The 16,944-nt window shown below is 32.9% G+C and overlaps 1 protein-coding gene across 4 annotated transcripts in view; it reads right to left on the reverse strand.

Annotated features, from left to right (window-relative positions):
- Nucleotides 1-16,418, reverse strand: part of LOC140448460 (laminin subunit alpha-2-like) — a 37,626-nt gene extending 21,208 nt beyond the window's left edge. For all 4 annotated transcript variants that reach the window (XM_072541541.1, XM_072541540.1, XM_072541538.1 and 1 more), the window contains exon 1: nt 16,319-16,418. In XM_072541541.1, the coding sequence (XP_072397642.1) occupies nt 16,319-16,382 (64 nt within the window). In that variant the 5' untranslated portion in view covers nt 16,383-16,418. The remainder of the gene's footprint in view (nt 1-16,318) is intronic.
- Between the last annotated feature and the right edge of the window lie 526 nt (nt 16,419-16,944).

Below are 16,944 nucleotides of genomic sequence, written 5' to 3' on the forward strand. Positions count from 1 at the left end.
TGACCTCTGTGTCCATTAGGTTCTGTGTAAACGGCAAAGGTGAACTTTTACCGCCCTATGTTGTTTACCGGGCTGTTAAAATATGGACTACTTGGGCTGAGAATGGGCCAAAAGGATGACGTTACAACGCTAACAAACAGTACACATTTGACGCAACCTCTAGACGTGGCTTTCTTTCGGCCCCTAAAAATAGCCTGGCGAAAAATTTTGTCAGATTGGAAAAGTACTGAAGACGGCATCCGCAACACTAATATACAAAAGCAACACGTTCCTCCATTGCTTTCAAAGGTGATGGACTTGCTTGGTCCACAAATCAAATCTGCTTTAGAGGCAGGGTTTCGAAAATGCGAAATATTTCCCCTGAATGTTGAGGAAGTACTCAGCCGAATACCACGAAAATGCGACCCATCTGTTGTGCAATCGGAGTTTTTAAAAGCCCTCGAAGCAAAAAGATCCAATTTGACAAAAACTGTTAACCACCGCAGAAAAAAAATTATTGTTCCAGCTGGAAAAAGTGTTTATGCAGTCAACGATGCAGAGATGGAAGAACCTACAACCTCTGGGATGAATACCAATAAGCAACGAATAACTCCTGAGGAACCAAATATTGTTCGCTTTAGAGCTAAAGAGATGGTATTTGATGATAATTCATTGGACAATGTAGACTTTTGAAGAGCTTGCCAGGGAGAAAGAAGTTGAAAATGAATTTGTAAATTTTTTAAAAGACAAAGAAAACAAACATAATAATTTTGAAAGTGTTGTTCGAGAAGTGGGACGTTTTGTAGTGTTTTCTTACGAGAGCCACCTATACCCCGGGAGCATTATGGCTTGATGATAAAACGGTAACCATTAGCGCAGTGGAAAAGTCTCTCAAACTGTGGAAGTGGCCTTCAGAAAAGGATGAACTGACTTACCTATGGACTGATGTACTAGGCTGTATTAATACTCCTAACAAGTTTCTAAAAGGGGAACTTTTACAATTCCTGAATTAAGTTCACGTTATAATTAACACTTATTATTGTTAATTCTTTTCAAATAAATAACGCTGCCATCTTTTTTAGTTTTTTTTTGCACAAATAATATTTTTGGAGCAAGGTTAATATAAGCAACCCATTAGCTTTGCTCCAACTATATGTTACTATACAAAATTTCATTCTTTTATGAGGTGGAGCAAAGTTACCCACACTATAGGTAACTTTGCTCCACTTTTTATTAAAAAAAAATATGTAATTAATTATTTTTAGAATAAAAAATACCATACAATAATTACAACTCCGCCTGTGGTGACTAATGGGTGGATTGAGTAGCTCAGGAGTCACCATTGCCGGTCCTAAGCCCGGGTAAAGGAGGAAGGTTGGGCAGTGGGCTAACAACCCACTCCCGGAAAAACACACTGTTATGAAACCTAAACATTTGCCTCGGAACAAGGGGAACTTTCGGAAACGACTAAAGCTACGAAACATGGACTATGCACACTTTTAGGAGTCCGTGTATGGAGAAGAGCAGCCACAGACAGACAAGGGTGGAGGCAAAAAATAAAGGAGGCCAAGGCTCATTTTGGGCTGTAGTGCCGTAGAAGAGAGAGATACAATAATTACATTGTATACCTTCTTGATCAGTTAATAAAAAAAAACATAATACTAGTAGAAATTTTATACACTTTTCCTCGCAATTCCTTTAATAACTCCTAAAAGTGGAGCAAAGTTACCCCAGTTTACGGTATATAAATATATATAATATATATTATATATAATATATATATATATATATATATATATATATATATATATATATATATAAGAAATACTGGATATTAGTGAGTGTCGATATAAATAAACAACACAGTTTATTAGGTCTGTAGTCAGAAGTTTGGCCGGGATGTTAAAGAAACACCCTTTTGAATTTTTGTCTAGCTTTCGGAATTGTTTTATTCCTTTTTCAAGACACTGTAATATAGATAAAAAGAATATGTAAATATTTACAAAATATCACAATTCGTCAGTGCAACTTACTAAGTACATTCTAAAATTTTTGTAAGGATAGTAAAACTTAGTTTATGACATCTTTTGATGATGTGTTTTAACTCTGATACATACAGAACAGAAAGAAAAAACAATAAGATTAAAATGTAATTAGGTGTTCTTAATATTGTATTTCTTTTCAAGAAACAAGAGGCCCATCATGGGCAATTTTACTTTTTAATTTTTAAACCTGTCTTAATGGTATGCAACATGTTATGCATACAGGTATATTATGACATGTATATGTAGAGGTAAATATTTATTTTATTTTTGATGTTTTTCTAGTAAATAACAATAAATGTTGCTCGGTTTATCTATGTCAGACTTCTTATTTATGCAAGACATACTAGATTTTATGAAACTGATTTCCAAGTAAACACGTTTGGAATGTTTCACGGACTGTTCTAAAGTTTGATGTGACTTTTTGTGTCATTCAATAAACTATGATTATTAACAATAGTTTAGATGTTGTGTCACTGTTTCCAAACTTACCACTAGATGCTATTCTTAACAGCATCAAAAATAACTGGAACAGCATATCTCCGCATACCAAGATCAGTTTAGATGATTTCATAAGAATTTTAACATTTATATTTGACTCTAACGTCCTTTTGTTCAATGGTAATTTTTTTAAACAAATCTTTGGCACTACAATGGGCAGCAAAATATCCCCCATACTATGTAACTTTATTTTGGATGAACCTATAACAACGTGTAAAGAAAAGCATTTCACATACCTTTTATTAAACGATATAAATGTAGATGATTTGATTTTGTCGGTCCCTGAAAACGAACTAACTGATGTTTTAAAGACCTTTAACGCCCAATGTGAACACCTAAAGTTTACGGTTGAGGGAGAGGCTGATAGTATGATTCCTTTTTTAGACATGCTTATCCATCGTGGCAGTGATGACATGCTAAGGACGGAGTGGTATCGTAAACCTTGTTTTAGTTTCACCTTGTTTTTAGAAACAACCGTTTCATAAATTTTCATTCTCAACATCCATATAAGATGAAAACAAATTTGATTTTGTCCTTAAAAACTAGGATTATCAACTTGTCACACATCGAGTTTAGGGACAAGGGACTAAAAAGTTGAGATCTATACTACTAGAGAACTCCTATTCCCTAGGTCTTTTAAATTAACCCATTTTCGGTTCTCCTTTTCCTTCGCCATTTTCTGATAACCAAAATTTTCATAATAATGAGGTCCGACAATTGACATTGACATACAACACATCAGTAATACCATCTAAAATAACTTATGGTTGCCTACCCTACATTCCAGTTCTGACACCTAAGCTAATAAACATTTTCAAAAATGTTAGTGGCTTAAAAATTACAACTGAGAATGTGAAAACGGTATCGAAGTTATAGACAAAAACAAAAGATCCTTTTACAATACAGGAGTCATCGAATTTTGTTTATTATATACCGTGTACCAATTGTAACAACGTATACATCGGAGAATCAACTCGTAATTTCCACAGTAGGGTGATCTCACATCGTAGTGACATAAAAACCAAAAAAATAAATGCATGTGCACTTGCAGTCAGGAAATTTAATATTAGGGAATTATAGTATCAGTTTTCGTAAGACAGAATGTAATTATAAATATTGCTTAGTTTTACAATATCAGTTTTTTTTATTGACGCATTAATGTTTAGTTATGCATACCATTTCTAAGAATCCTCTTTTATTTAATTGGTTTTTACGTCTTAATATCTTAGTTTCATTGAAATTAAATTAATGATTATTATTAATTGCATGATCTATTAATGCACACGTAAAAATAATATAATATAATATAATAATATTGGCCATTATTTTAAATGTTATATTTTATATGTGTGTTTTTAATGTTGAGTGTCGTAGCTTTACAAAAATAATTTCAACGACTAGTAAGTTGTAATGACAATTTGAGATATGTTGTAAATATTTACACTTTCTTCTAATTACAGTGTCTTGAAGAAGGAATAAAAGATTTCCGAAAGCTCGACCAAAAGTCAAAAGAGTGTTTCTATAACATCCCGGCCAAACTACTGACTGCAGCCCTAATAAACTGTGTTGTTTGTATATATATATATATATATATATATATATATATATATATATATATATATATATATATATATATATATTTGTATATATATATATATATATTTGTATATATATATATATATATATATATATATATATATATATATATATATTTAACGTGATTATTTCGACCAAAAAACAATTTATAAATATGTTGGAAATATCGGGTATGTGGTCTATATTAAATAAAAAATCTTTGTTTTTTCTAAAGCTCAATATTTCAAACAAAATTTAAAACTACACTCACCTTAATGATTAATCATACCAACTAGCCTTAATGATTAATTAAAGAAATACTTTTCCTCTAATGTTTTCTTACATTGTTATTTTTTGCATTTTGAAATAATTTTTACTTGTTCCATCTTATTTATTGTTAACGAACGTGCTCAAAGATATTTTAAATTTTAACATGCATTTTATTAAATGTACAGTTTTATCAACAATAATGTTATTTTAGTATTCAATTTTATTTATATGTATAATCTTTTAATTTCTGTAAGTATTGTAAATCTAAGTGTACGTCAGTGTTTTGAAATGTTTGTTTTTTACAGTTACTCCCGATGAAGCCATCAAATAAATGGCGAAATATTGAGCTTTAGAAAAAACAAAGATTTTTTATTTAATATAGACCACATACCCGATATTTCCAACATATTTATATATATATATATATATATATATATATATATATATATATATATATATATATATATATATATATATATATATATATATATATATATATATATATAACTTTTTTATTTCCTGGGTTTGTCGGTCTGTAAATAAAACTATTCAATTATTGCTTAAACGTTTCGGCAAATTTGCTATTTTCAATAAGCACTTTATTAACTTTATTTTCAAAACTTCACAAGACGACGCAATCAATATTGCGTCGCCTGCGTAACAGAGTATTTTTACTTCTTTGTTTCCCATTCTGTATCCTCTCCCTTTGTTAACGATTTTAATGATTTCATCCATGATTAAATTAAAGAGCATAGGGGTTAATAAGTCTCCTGTCTTATTATGCTGCATATTTCTATAGGTTCTGTAAGTTGTCTATCTATTCTGACTTCCATTTTGTTGTTTTGGTAGATTTTTTCAGTAGTTTTTATAATATTTAGGAGAATTTATCTATTATACAAAAGATGGATTATATCTTTGAGTCTTACTCTGTTAAATACTTTCTCAGAGTAAATCAGACAGAGAAATGCTGGTCTGTTACTCTAGTGACTTCTCAGTAATTTGTATCGGTACACGATCTTCCACTACGAAAACCCCGTTGTTCATCTGCTAAACTTATACTCTGATTCACTAGTTCTTGTAAAATTTAAGTTGTAAGTTTTAGTATGGTATTTAAGGTTGATCTTCACCCATAATTAATTTGTTTCTGATCCTAGAGATGGCTCTACTGCTGCATGGGCTCTCAGTCTTTGTGGATTAATAAATTTCACTATGTCTTCCCTTCTGTTATATTTCTATTTCTTATTTCACGCTTCATTAGTCTTCTATATTCTCCTTGTTCTGGCTTTATTGGGCTGTTTATTTTTTAATAATTTTGCTTTTAATAATTCTTACTTTTTCTTTATATTTTACTTTTTATTTTCTTTTTTATTTATATTTTTTTTATATTTGTTTATATTTTTTTTTTCGTAAGACATGCTCTTTTTCGCTCCGTATGCTATCACCGGTCTAATAGCTGCTCTATATATCTTTGTCTTTGTTTTTTGTTTTTTATTTTTATCTTTAAGTAGTGGGTGATATTTCCAAAACACAATGTTCTTCTCTCGCCTTGTGTGCGTGGTAGTGTCATGTTTCCGTATTCGACCATTTTATAAAGCCAAATAAGTATGTGAAAAGTGGTATTGCGTATGTGTTTATTGCTTTTACTATGGGCTTGGAATTAAGTTTGCTTTTGAGTATTATTATCCCAGATTTAACCATACGGCTCACACTCCCTCTAAGAGGAAAATTCACTCATCCCAGATACCTACGGTATCAAAAGGATTGAGCTCTGGTGGGACTCTTTCCGTGTTATTGAGCCCTAGGTGACTTGGTATGTTGGAGTATCTCCCAAAAATTTTCGTACACATCTGGACGTTGAGAGTAATACAGCCTTCTGCATGGTCTTGTAGAGATGTTCATTCAGACCTAGCTTTTTTATGTTTTCTAGGAAGTTCTTTGGAATGACTCCACTAGTAGAGAGAATAATAGGTATTGTCTGGGTACTTTCCATTCTTCACTGTCTTCGAATTTGAATTTCCAGATCCCTGTATTTGGCGATTTTTTCGTTCTGTTTAACACGAAGATTATTGTTGTTGGGTATCGCCACATCAATTAATGTTGTTTGTCTCTTTAGTTTATTAACTAGTATGAGATCTGGTCTATTATGTGCCACTGTTTGGTCTGTGAGCACAGCGCGGTCCCAGTATAGCTTGTAGTTGTCATTGTCAAGTATACTCTCAGGAACGTATTGATAATATGGAAGATGGTTTGTTTGAAGAAGTCCCAGTTTGATAGCTATATCTTGATGAATGATCTTTCCTACTGAGTCGTGCCGTTCCTTATATTCAGTTGCAGCAAATGCCTGACAGCCCCCGGTAAGATGTTGGATGGTTTCCTGAGCTTAACATGCATATCGGTATTTGTCATTCTGGACCTGAGGTTCTTTGACGACATATTTCAAGTAATTTTTGGTTGGTATAACCTGATCCTGAATGACCAGTAGTGAACCTTCTGTTTCAGGGAACATCTTTCCTGATGTCAGCCAATAGTTCGACGCTATATTGTCGATATGGTCTTGACTGACCTCATTGGGATGTCGCCCGTGCAGAGGTTTACCCATCCAAGTGCGCATTTTTTCGTCCTAAGTAAGATGGTTTATGCGCATTTCTGGTTCCCTCAATTTGATCGGTGTTGTATGATCTACTGCACAAATCGCGCGATGTAGAGTAGATGTCTCAGCCTGCAGCCTGAAAATACGTTCTTAAATTAGTAATTTGTTTTTCGAGTTACTCACTTATATCCATAAGTCCTCGTCCTCCTAAATACCGCGGTAATGTCGTTATTTCTACTGCACTTCGAGGATGGTGTTTTTGTGCCTTTGTGAGGTGTGTTCGTACTTTTCGCTGAAGATTTTCTATATCCGTTTTTGTCCACTTAACAATACCAAATGAAGAGCTAAGCGCGGAACATGCGTAGGTGTTTAGTGCCTTAAACACATTTTTACTGTTAAGGTGTGAACGAAGCAGCTGTTTTACCCTTCGTATAAACTCAGTAGTTATCTCAGTTTTCATTTTTGCTTATGGTCAATCTTCCGCGCTTGCTTTATTCCTAGGTATTTATACATATCATTTTCACCCATGGCCTCGATGTTCTGGCCGTTTTACATATCGAATCCGCCGGGCTGAAACTTTCCTTTTATAGTACCTACACGGCAGTGTCAAGACCGAAGTGCATACTAATATCATTAGAGAAATTTTCTACTGTTTTTAGCATCTGATCCAGGTGGCTTCGAGTGGAAGCTAATAGTTTTAAATCATCCATATACAATAGATGATTAAGCTTTGCAACAACAGTAGTGTTATTTTTGATGCTAAAACCTGTGTCAGTTTAGTTCAATATCTGGTATAGAGGGTTAATCGCTAGACAAAACCACAGTGGGCTCAACGAATCTCCTTGAAATAGGCCCCGGTTGATTGCAATATTTTCAGTTTCGATATTGTTTTCACCAGGTATTTTGAGGTGAATTTTTGTCTTCCAATCTGACATTATATGTTTTAAAAAGGTCACTATGTTATCATCGACTTTATATATTTTTTATATATCTATAAGCCATTCATGTGGCACTGAATCAAACGTCTTCTTGTAGTCGATGAAAGCAGTAAAGAGATTCCGTTTTTTGCTATATGCTTGGTTAGAAATTGAGTTGATGATAAGTTGTTCTTTGCAGTCCATGGAACCCTTAGCGCATCCTTTCTGTTAAGGCACTATGATATTGTTTAGAGCACAGTGTTGGTTGATATGCCGGGCTACACAGGATGTGACCAATTTATACAGAGTTGGAAGACAAGTAATTGGGCGGTACTTGGTTGGATCTTGGGTGTTGTTTTGATCTTCGGGAATTAAATAAGTTGTTCCCTGCGTTAGGAAAGATATAAAAGGAAAAAAAAATATACAAACAATGTAGTTAACATAAGACTAGGTACAATATTCTGTTCGTTTTCATCAAACTTGTTTTTGAAACTATTTAAACTAGTAGCTTCTACTATAAAAACAAGTCCGGAGACATTCTATGAAAAGCTTTTGATATAAAGTATAAAGCAGAGTTCGCTTTACTAACTACTTTTGCCGTTTGAGTAGACCAACTTAATGTTTGGTTGACAGTAACACCAAAATCATTAACTTCCCGTACCGACCTCAGAGGAACTCCATCTCAAACATACTATTATGTATATCGGAAATATGAATATCGGCATGAGAAGATTTAAATGACAAAAAGTCAGAAAACTTAGCATGTAAAGAAGCAATATTGGTCTAAAAAATATTTATGGTTGTCTTTATTCGTTTTTTGTGGCATTTTGTTGGTTAGTATTAATAATAGTTGAAACTTTATTAATATACTTTATTGTTAGTTCTTTGTTAAGTACTTTATATTTTTCCAGTTCCTCTCGCAATTTATTCAAACAGTTTAGTTGATATTTAGTTATGGCATCTTTCAAAATTGAATTCTAGAAAATTTGGTTCTTAACAACCTCATCTTATTGTGCAACATAAATAATGGACTATCATTATCTGCAAATTTAACCGTTAATGGCCCTAGGCTTATTACTATTGTTAACCTACCAATACGAAAAACGGAAAAACGTGGAAACTGATAACGAATATTTGCTTCTTGTTACAATCCTCGAGTTACTCAATTGAGTTAGTTTGAGAAGGTTGTTCCAAGGCCTCGAGACAATCCTTAATCGATGCGAATCTATCTGATAACTTAGAAATTAAATCAGCTAATTTATTGAACTGATCTTCGAATGTATAGCAACTATTGCAGACTATTCTTAGTGAATTCGATTTTGTCCTAGTTGTTCTTATAACTTCTTCTTGTGCAATATTTAGACATTGAATATGAATACGAATATAAACAGGTTCGTTTGAAATACCTTCTATAATTATTACACCAGCATCGAGTTCAAATAATTCTAATATGGCACCCATTTTTTATGTTAATAAAGATTTTTCTATCTTACCAGAGTACGACGGCAATCCAAATGAATCACAATTTTATTGATGTTATTTCCATGCTTCTAAACCATTTTTGGGATGATACAAATCCCGAAAATTTTTAAAATCATATGCTTACACGAGGAATTATGAACAAAATTACAGGAAGAGACAGAAAAATTATTTCTGTATACGGCTGTAAATACTGGCCGTCAATGAAATCAGTTTTTTTCTAAAATTTTGCAGACCAACGTAACGAAAACTCATTAACTAGAGATTTAGTCAATCATCGTCAAGCCCCAGACAAAAATCCTCGACAAATTCATGAAAAAGTCATGAATCTTTTAAATACTATTTCAAATCACATTGAATTGCACACATAACATGAGGAAGTTAAAAGAAGTAAAAAAAGAATTTTTCCAACAAGCTCTAATTATATTTTTGGCGGATCTAAGAGAACCCCTAGGATCAACAATTCGATCCATGAGACCACCGAATCTTGCTCTTGCTATCCGATATATTTAAAAAAAAAATAATATTAAAATATCTCCAAAAATCTCATAATTATTCCTTATCATCTTCTAACCAACCATCTGCCACTTCACAAACGACACAATTTAACTCACACACCCGCTACTACACGATGGCAGCCTGAGGTGCCCAAGCCCCAATGGCCACAGCCATTCTTTAGGCCAAATCAAATGCTTTTGCAAAAAAGAGCTTTCTTACATCAAAATTCAAAATCCCCCACTTAAACTACTTATTGATACAAGAGCCACTAAATCTTTCCTTAATCCTGATATAGCCAATAAATTCTACAAAAATAATATTAAATATGAACCACTTGCTACATCCATTTTTCAGAATCATTCAGAAGATTATGGTGTAGAAATTCCAATTTTTCCCGAATTTAACTCGGATCGTAACTTAAAATTTTATCTTTTCAAAGTTCACAAGACATTTGATGGTCTTAATCTTAAGGCTTCTGAAAGCAAATCTCGATTTTACCCAAGCTGCTCTTACTACAGAGCATTCTATTCTTCCTATTAATTACTATGTCACAAATGAAACCCAATTCTATAGAGTCCACCAGAGCCCTAAACAATTATACAAGTCAAATTGCCAGTAAAAGAAACATCAGGTAAAGTCGTCATCCCAAGACAAGAAGTCGAAGGTGCCATCCTAAGAGAAACTCTCTCCGTCGCATGTAATCAACTTGCCTGGACCGAGCTAGTCAATAACACCGATGAATATATTCAAGTAGCAATAATTGATGCCATCAAAAGTCAACCAATAAATCTAAGAGATGTCGATCCTTTCCTAAGAACTGATCATTTTAATACAAAAGGAAAATGTCACCGAAGACGACAGTGCAGGAAGTTTGCATTATGCATATTTCATCATTCAGACAGTCAGTTAACATTTACTAACCAAATAAAACACCATATACGAACAAGAGATGAAGTTCCGGTTTACACCAAGTCAAATCGGTATCCACACATCCATAAGGATGATCGATCAAGAAATCATCAAACCTAATCAATTGCCCCAAAGAAACCAGATGCCCCAAGAAAAATTAAATGGCGAATAGTTGTCGACTACAGGAAGGTGAACGAGAAAACTATCCATGATCTATATCCAATTTCAAATATAACAGACATTCTGGACAAACTAGGACGCTGCCAATATTTTTCCACCCAGATGTAGCCAGCGGATTCCATCAAATTGAAATTAATGAAGAAAATATTTAGAAGACTGCATTTAACGTTGGAGCAAAAGCAGTTGGAAATCACAGAATGGCTAAGAAATCAAAATGAAACTCGAAAGTTCTACAGAAATCTAAATAAAATGCGCAAAGAGTTTAAGCCAAGAATAAGGAGCTGTAAGGATGTAGAAGGAAACATCCTAAATGATACGGCCTCAATCCTAAACAGATGGGTTGAATTTTTCGATGCAAAATTTAATGGCCATCATATCGAAGAAGCAGATAACACCCTAGCAAATCGAAATGATTGGAATCCTTTTAACCCAAACGAAAGACCACCTACCATCGAAAACGTTGCCCAAGCCATTAAAAACCTTTAAAATAATAAATCACCAGGAATTGATCAAATTTGCAGTGAGCTCTACAAGAATGGTGGCGATGCCCTACTACAGACACTGCATAAGCTTTTACTTCTTGTTTGGCATAATGAGACCATGCCTTGTGAATGGTCTCAAGGCGTGATATGCCCGTTACATAAAAAAGGTGACCAGCTCCAGTGTGACAACTATAGAGGTATAACCCTGTTAACAACTACTTACAAATACTAGCAAATATTCTCTACGAAAGACTGCAAGTTTACACAGTGGGCATAGTTGGTAAATATCAAGCTGGATTCACTCCAGAAAAATCAACAATTGACCAGATTCATTCAATAAGACAGATTCTCGAGAAAACATTAGAATTCAATATTGAAACCCATCACCTATTCGTCGACTTCAAGGCCGCATACGACAGTGTCAAGAGAACAGTGCTATACCAATCAATGCATGAGTTTGGTATACCAGAGAAACTTATCCGACTAACGAGAATGACAATGTCTAACTTAGAAGCTACTGTTAGAATACATGGAGAGAATTCTAGATCCTTTGAGATAAAGGATGGACTCAGACAAGGGGATGCTCTGGCTTGCCTCCTATTTAATATTGCCTTAGAAAAGGCAGTCCGAGATACACGAATTAGGGACGGCGGTACTATTTACAATAGATCGATACAAGTCTTAGCATATGCTGATGACATTGACATAATAGGGAGTAGCAAGCGAGATGTTGAGCAATATCTCCTAGAATTGGAAACAGCGGCGAAACAGGTCGGTCTAGTCATCAACGAAGACAAAACCAAGTACACGTTGGTTACAAAGGATCCGATAGCAAATGAGGAACGAGAAACAGTCTTTGGAAGTCATACCTTTGGACGTGTTGACAACTTCACATACCTTGGGTCGATATTGACTGCTACCAATAAAACAAGCGAAGAAATCAAAAAACGAATAAATCTTACAAATAGGGCATACTATGGACTCCAAAAGCATTTCCACTCAAGAAACATTCAAAGAAGAACTAAAATTATTATATACAAAACATTGCTGAGGCCGGTCCTCACATATGGAGCAGAAACATGGACTCTAACGCAGAAAGATGAAAGACTTTTGGGAATATTTGAGCGTAAAATACTCCGAAAAATATTTGGAGCTATAAACGACCAAGGGCAGTGGCGCAGAAGATATAATTTTGAATTGTATCAGCTCTTTGATGAGCCAGATGTCATAACGTTCATTAAAACACAGCGACTTAGATGGGCTGGACACATAATACGAATGCCAAAAAATACGATTGTTAAAAAGCTAACCACAGGAACACCTGTAGGAAGAAGAAGCAAAGGCCGACCGCGAATTAGGTGGTTAGATGGAGTTGAAACCGACTTACGGATATTAAAAATCAGAAGATGGCAACAAGTTGCCAGAAACCGAACAGAATGGCGACGAATCTTAGAGCAGGCCAAGATCCACAGAGGATTGTCGAGCCAAAGATGATGATGATGATTTAACGTTGGAAATGACCACTACGAATACCTGAGAATACCATTCGGACTCAAAAATGCACCCTCAACATTCCAGAGAGTAATGGAGAACGTACTAAAAAGACTTGCAGGCGAAATATATCTAGTCTACATGGACATTTTCAACCTCTCTTTAGGAACATATGGTAAATCTTAAGAATTTAAACACAAACAAGATTTAAAATACAAGTTGACAAATGTGAATTTTTTAAAAAAACTAATGCTTATACTAATATAAAAATTACCACTAATACGTTATGCAAGCAACACTATTGTTTATAAATACTAAAATAATGAACTAAAAACGCCTAAATAGGTTTTTAAAAACTAAATACGTTTTTTATAGATATATTACTTATAGATGGAATAGTACAAACAGTATCTATTATTCTGTAAGTTTCAGCATGCCAGATAAAATTCATTCAAACCGATAACATTCTTATTTTAATCGGCCAAAGTATTGTACAAAATAATTGATATGGCAACCCTGTTAGTATGACGATTCACTTGAAGCGTTTTAAGGCCGAAAGTAATGCAATCTATCGATGATAAATACTACCAACGTTTGAGATGGAGCCATCTCTCTTTATAGTATAAAATTTTTTGATGGCGGCAGTTCAAGGTATGATTCTTGTTTAACGAGATTTTTCATATGTTTAGGAAAAAATATTCAACGTTTTATTTCAAATATTTTCCACTTTTATAGTTTTATATATGTTGTTATTAAAATTTTTTCCGGTTTCTTACCGGTAGCTTTATTGAAAGCCGGAACATATTATTTTTTCCCATTGTGACAAAACTGTAAATTCAAAAAGTTTCAAAAATTCTTAAGTATTTCTTAGGGTTAAATCTTTATGTTGTAAGAAAATTAACAAAATTGTATGTCTGGTTTTCCCGCTTTATACTTGAAAAAAAGTAGTTTTTTCGAAAACAAAAACATGAAGTTTGCTCAAAATTTGTCAAAATACATATACCTTCTCAATTTTTTTGAATTTGTAGTTTGTCTTTTGGGGGGTGCAGATCAACCTTAAGTTTATACCTCTGTAGGTTTCTGGTTGTTTTTATCTCCTTTTTTGAATAATAGAATTAGTTCGCTCATTCCCCATTCTTCCAGTGGGTATTTTATAGTGTTTTATAATTTTAATAATTAATGATGTTAATTGTTCTGTCATTGCTGCTCCACAATATTTCAGTAATTCGTTTTTGGTATCCCGTCTTTACATGCCGCTTTTCTGTTCTTCAGCTTTTCAAATATTTTACGAACTCACTTCATTTTTATATTAAGTTCTTCATTTGTGGCAATTTCTGGTGTTTCCGGTTCTAGTATCGTTTGTTTTTCCTCTGCATAGAGCTTTTTTAGGTAGTCAATACATGTATCCTTTTCTATGTGTTTGGTTCTACGAGTATTATTTCTTTTACCTCCGCTCTTTGACCTCTTATAAACCGCCATATTTCCTTTTGCAGACCATAAAAATCATGTTCTATTTCTTTCGAAAAGTGTTCCCAGTGATAATTCTTTATTTCTCTTACAAGTGCATGTGTTTCGTTTCTTATTGTCTTGTAATTATGGTATGTCTCTTTTGTTTTGGTTGACATGTATTTCAGTTGAGCTTTTTTCTTTTCTTTACATTTTTCCTTCACTTCTGTACAAAACCATGGAGTTCATTGGAACTGAAGGGTTAGCATATTTATAATAACTAAAAATTGTATTCGGTATCGGTAATTTGAGAAAAAATTTGCAAACTTTTTTCAATTAGAAGGATGTAATTGCATATTAAAACATAGTTTGTAATTGCAAACTACTTTTTGTAATAACAATTTTAGATATTGTGAAATATAAAGGTACTTAGTTACTGATAATTGCATGTTAGATTTTAGATCATGCAGAGCTTTTTATGAAGAATAACTTTTTTCGTCAAATTAATAATAAAAAAGTTTCCCATATGGTTCCAAACTACTCAGACACACTGTATAAGTAGTTATATTTTGTTTACAAAGTTCCACCAATATACCACGTATATATGGCATACCGGGTGGTCCAATAAGCCGATCTCTCGGCTATATATCAGAAACTATTCATGTTATAACTTTAGGAGAAAAAATTCCTTAGTAAAAGTGGCCAAGAGAAATCGCTGGAAATAACTTTTAAATTTCTGGGTTAACCGCTAGGGGGCGTAAGCTGTGAAGAAAACTTTGAAAACCAGTTTTTGGGAAATATGCCCAATTATATCAAGTGTTAAATAAGTAAACTAGAAAGAGGCCTAAATTCTGCACAAAGTTGTTCAAGTACATTTTTTTTTATTTTTTCAAATTAAGGGTGGCGGAGAGTGGGAAAGTATTTGTGGATAAATACCTATAACTTTGGTTTGGATCAACCGATTTTAACGAAATTAGTGTCATTAGAAAGAGTGTCAATAAATTAATTTACATCTACTATAAAACAATTGCATTTAGTTTTAATTGTCATGGGTAGAGGGTACTTTCGAATAGAAAAAATTAAAATTTGTTTTACTGCAAAATGTTTAATGGAAACACCTATTTATTGTAAATTATAATGAAACTGGATTAAATTCGTGACAAAATGGCGCAAACCGCATGTTGATAGCTTTTGTCGAACTCGAGATATGATGCTAGTTTGCGCCGTCTTGTTACGAATTTATTCCAGTTCCATATAATTTACAATAAATAGGTGTTTCCATTAAACATTTTGAAGAAAAACAAATTTTAATTTTTTCTATTAGAAAGTACCCTCTACCCATGACAATTAAAACTAAATGCAATTGTTTTATAGTAGATATAAATTAAATCATCCACACTCTTTCTAATGACACTAATTTCGTTAAAATCGGTTGATCCAAACCATAGTTAGGTATTTATCCACAAATATTTTTCCACTCTCCCCCACCCTTTACTTGAAAAAATAAAAAAAAAGTACTTGAACAACTTTGCGGAATTTAGGCCTCTTTCTAGTTTACTTATTTAACACTTGGTATAATTGGGCATATTTCACAAAAAACTGGTTTTCAAATTTTTCTTTACAGGTTACGTCCCCTAGCGGTTAACCCAGAAACTTGAAAGTTATTTCCAGCTATTTCTCTTGGCCACTTTTATTAAGGATTTTTTTCTCCTAAAGTTATAACATGAATAGTTTCTAATATATAGCCGAGAGATCGGCTTATTGGACCACCCGGTATATATACCACGTATAACGTATGGCGTATGTAATGGTTCCTGTAATTTTGGTAGCTGTTTTTTTTTTTCATTCAGATTGGTTAGTCAAAATTTTAAAAATACCCTATAATACGATGATGTGTTAAATTTGTTACATTTTGTTAATTTTGTTATACGTAGCTAGTGTATTTGATTTTTAACTTACCACAGAGTTGGCCTAAACTGTCTTGACACAACAATGCTATCAGCACAAACAACACTTTTTCCATTCTGAATTTTCTTTATTTCTATATTTCTTTTTTTTTTACTATTTATACGGCGAAATAAATGTTTATCTGTTGATTTAAATAAATAAAAAATTGTATTTCACAGCTTATTTGTGTTTATATTACTTCGTTGAACGTTGAACTTTATAATTAAACATAAAGTAATGTAACTTGCTTTATTACTTATGCACCTAACTAGTCTAATTAAATATACTGCCTAATAATAACTTTATGTTGAGTACTTAACCCCAATTAATTAATTTATTGTTGTTGAATATAAATAAAATTGTATATTTTTACCTGGAAATTCGTATAATCTTAGTTCATTTCATTCGTATCACTTTCATTTAATTTAACTGAAAATTGTTTATTTTTATTTGCTTTTATTGCAAATTTACAATTTTTCACTTGGTAAATAGTGCTATTTACAACATGAAATATAGTATTACATAGTTACATCTTTTTAAGGAGAGTGAAGGCTTCTATTCTGTATATTTTCCTAATTGGAATACTAATACGAAACTCGCAATGCAGAAATCTGAAAATACTATATATCAAATTAAAG

The sequence above is a fragment of the Diabrotica undecimpunctata genome, chromosome 8, assembly GCF_040954645.1.
Source record: "Diabrotica undecimpunctata isolate CICGRU chromosome 8, icDiaUnde3, whole genome shotgun sequence".
NCBI lineage: Eukaryota > Metazoa > Arthropoda > Insecta > Coleoptera > Chrysomelidae > Diabrotica > Diabrotica undecimpunctata.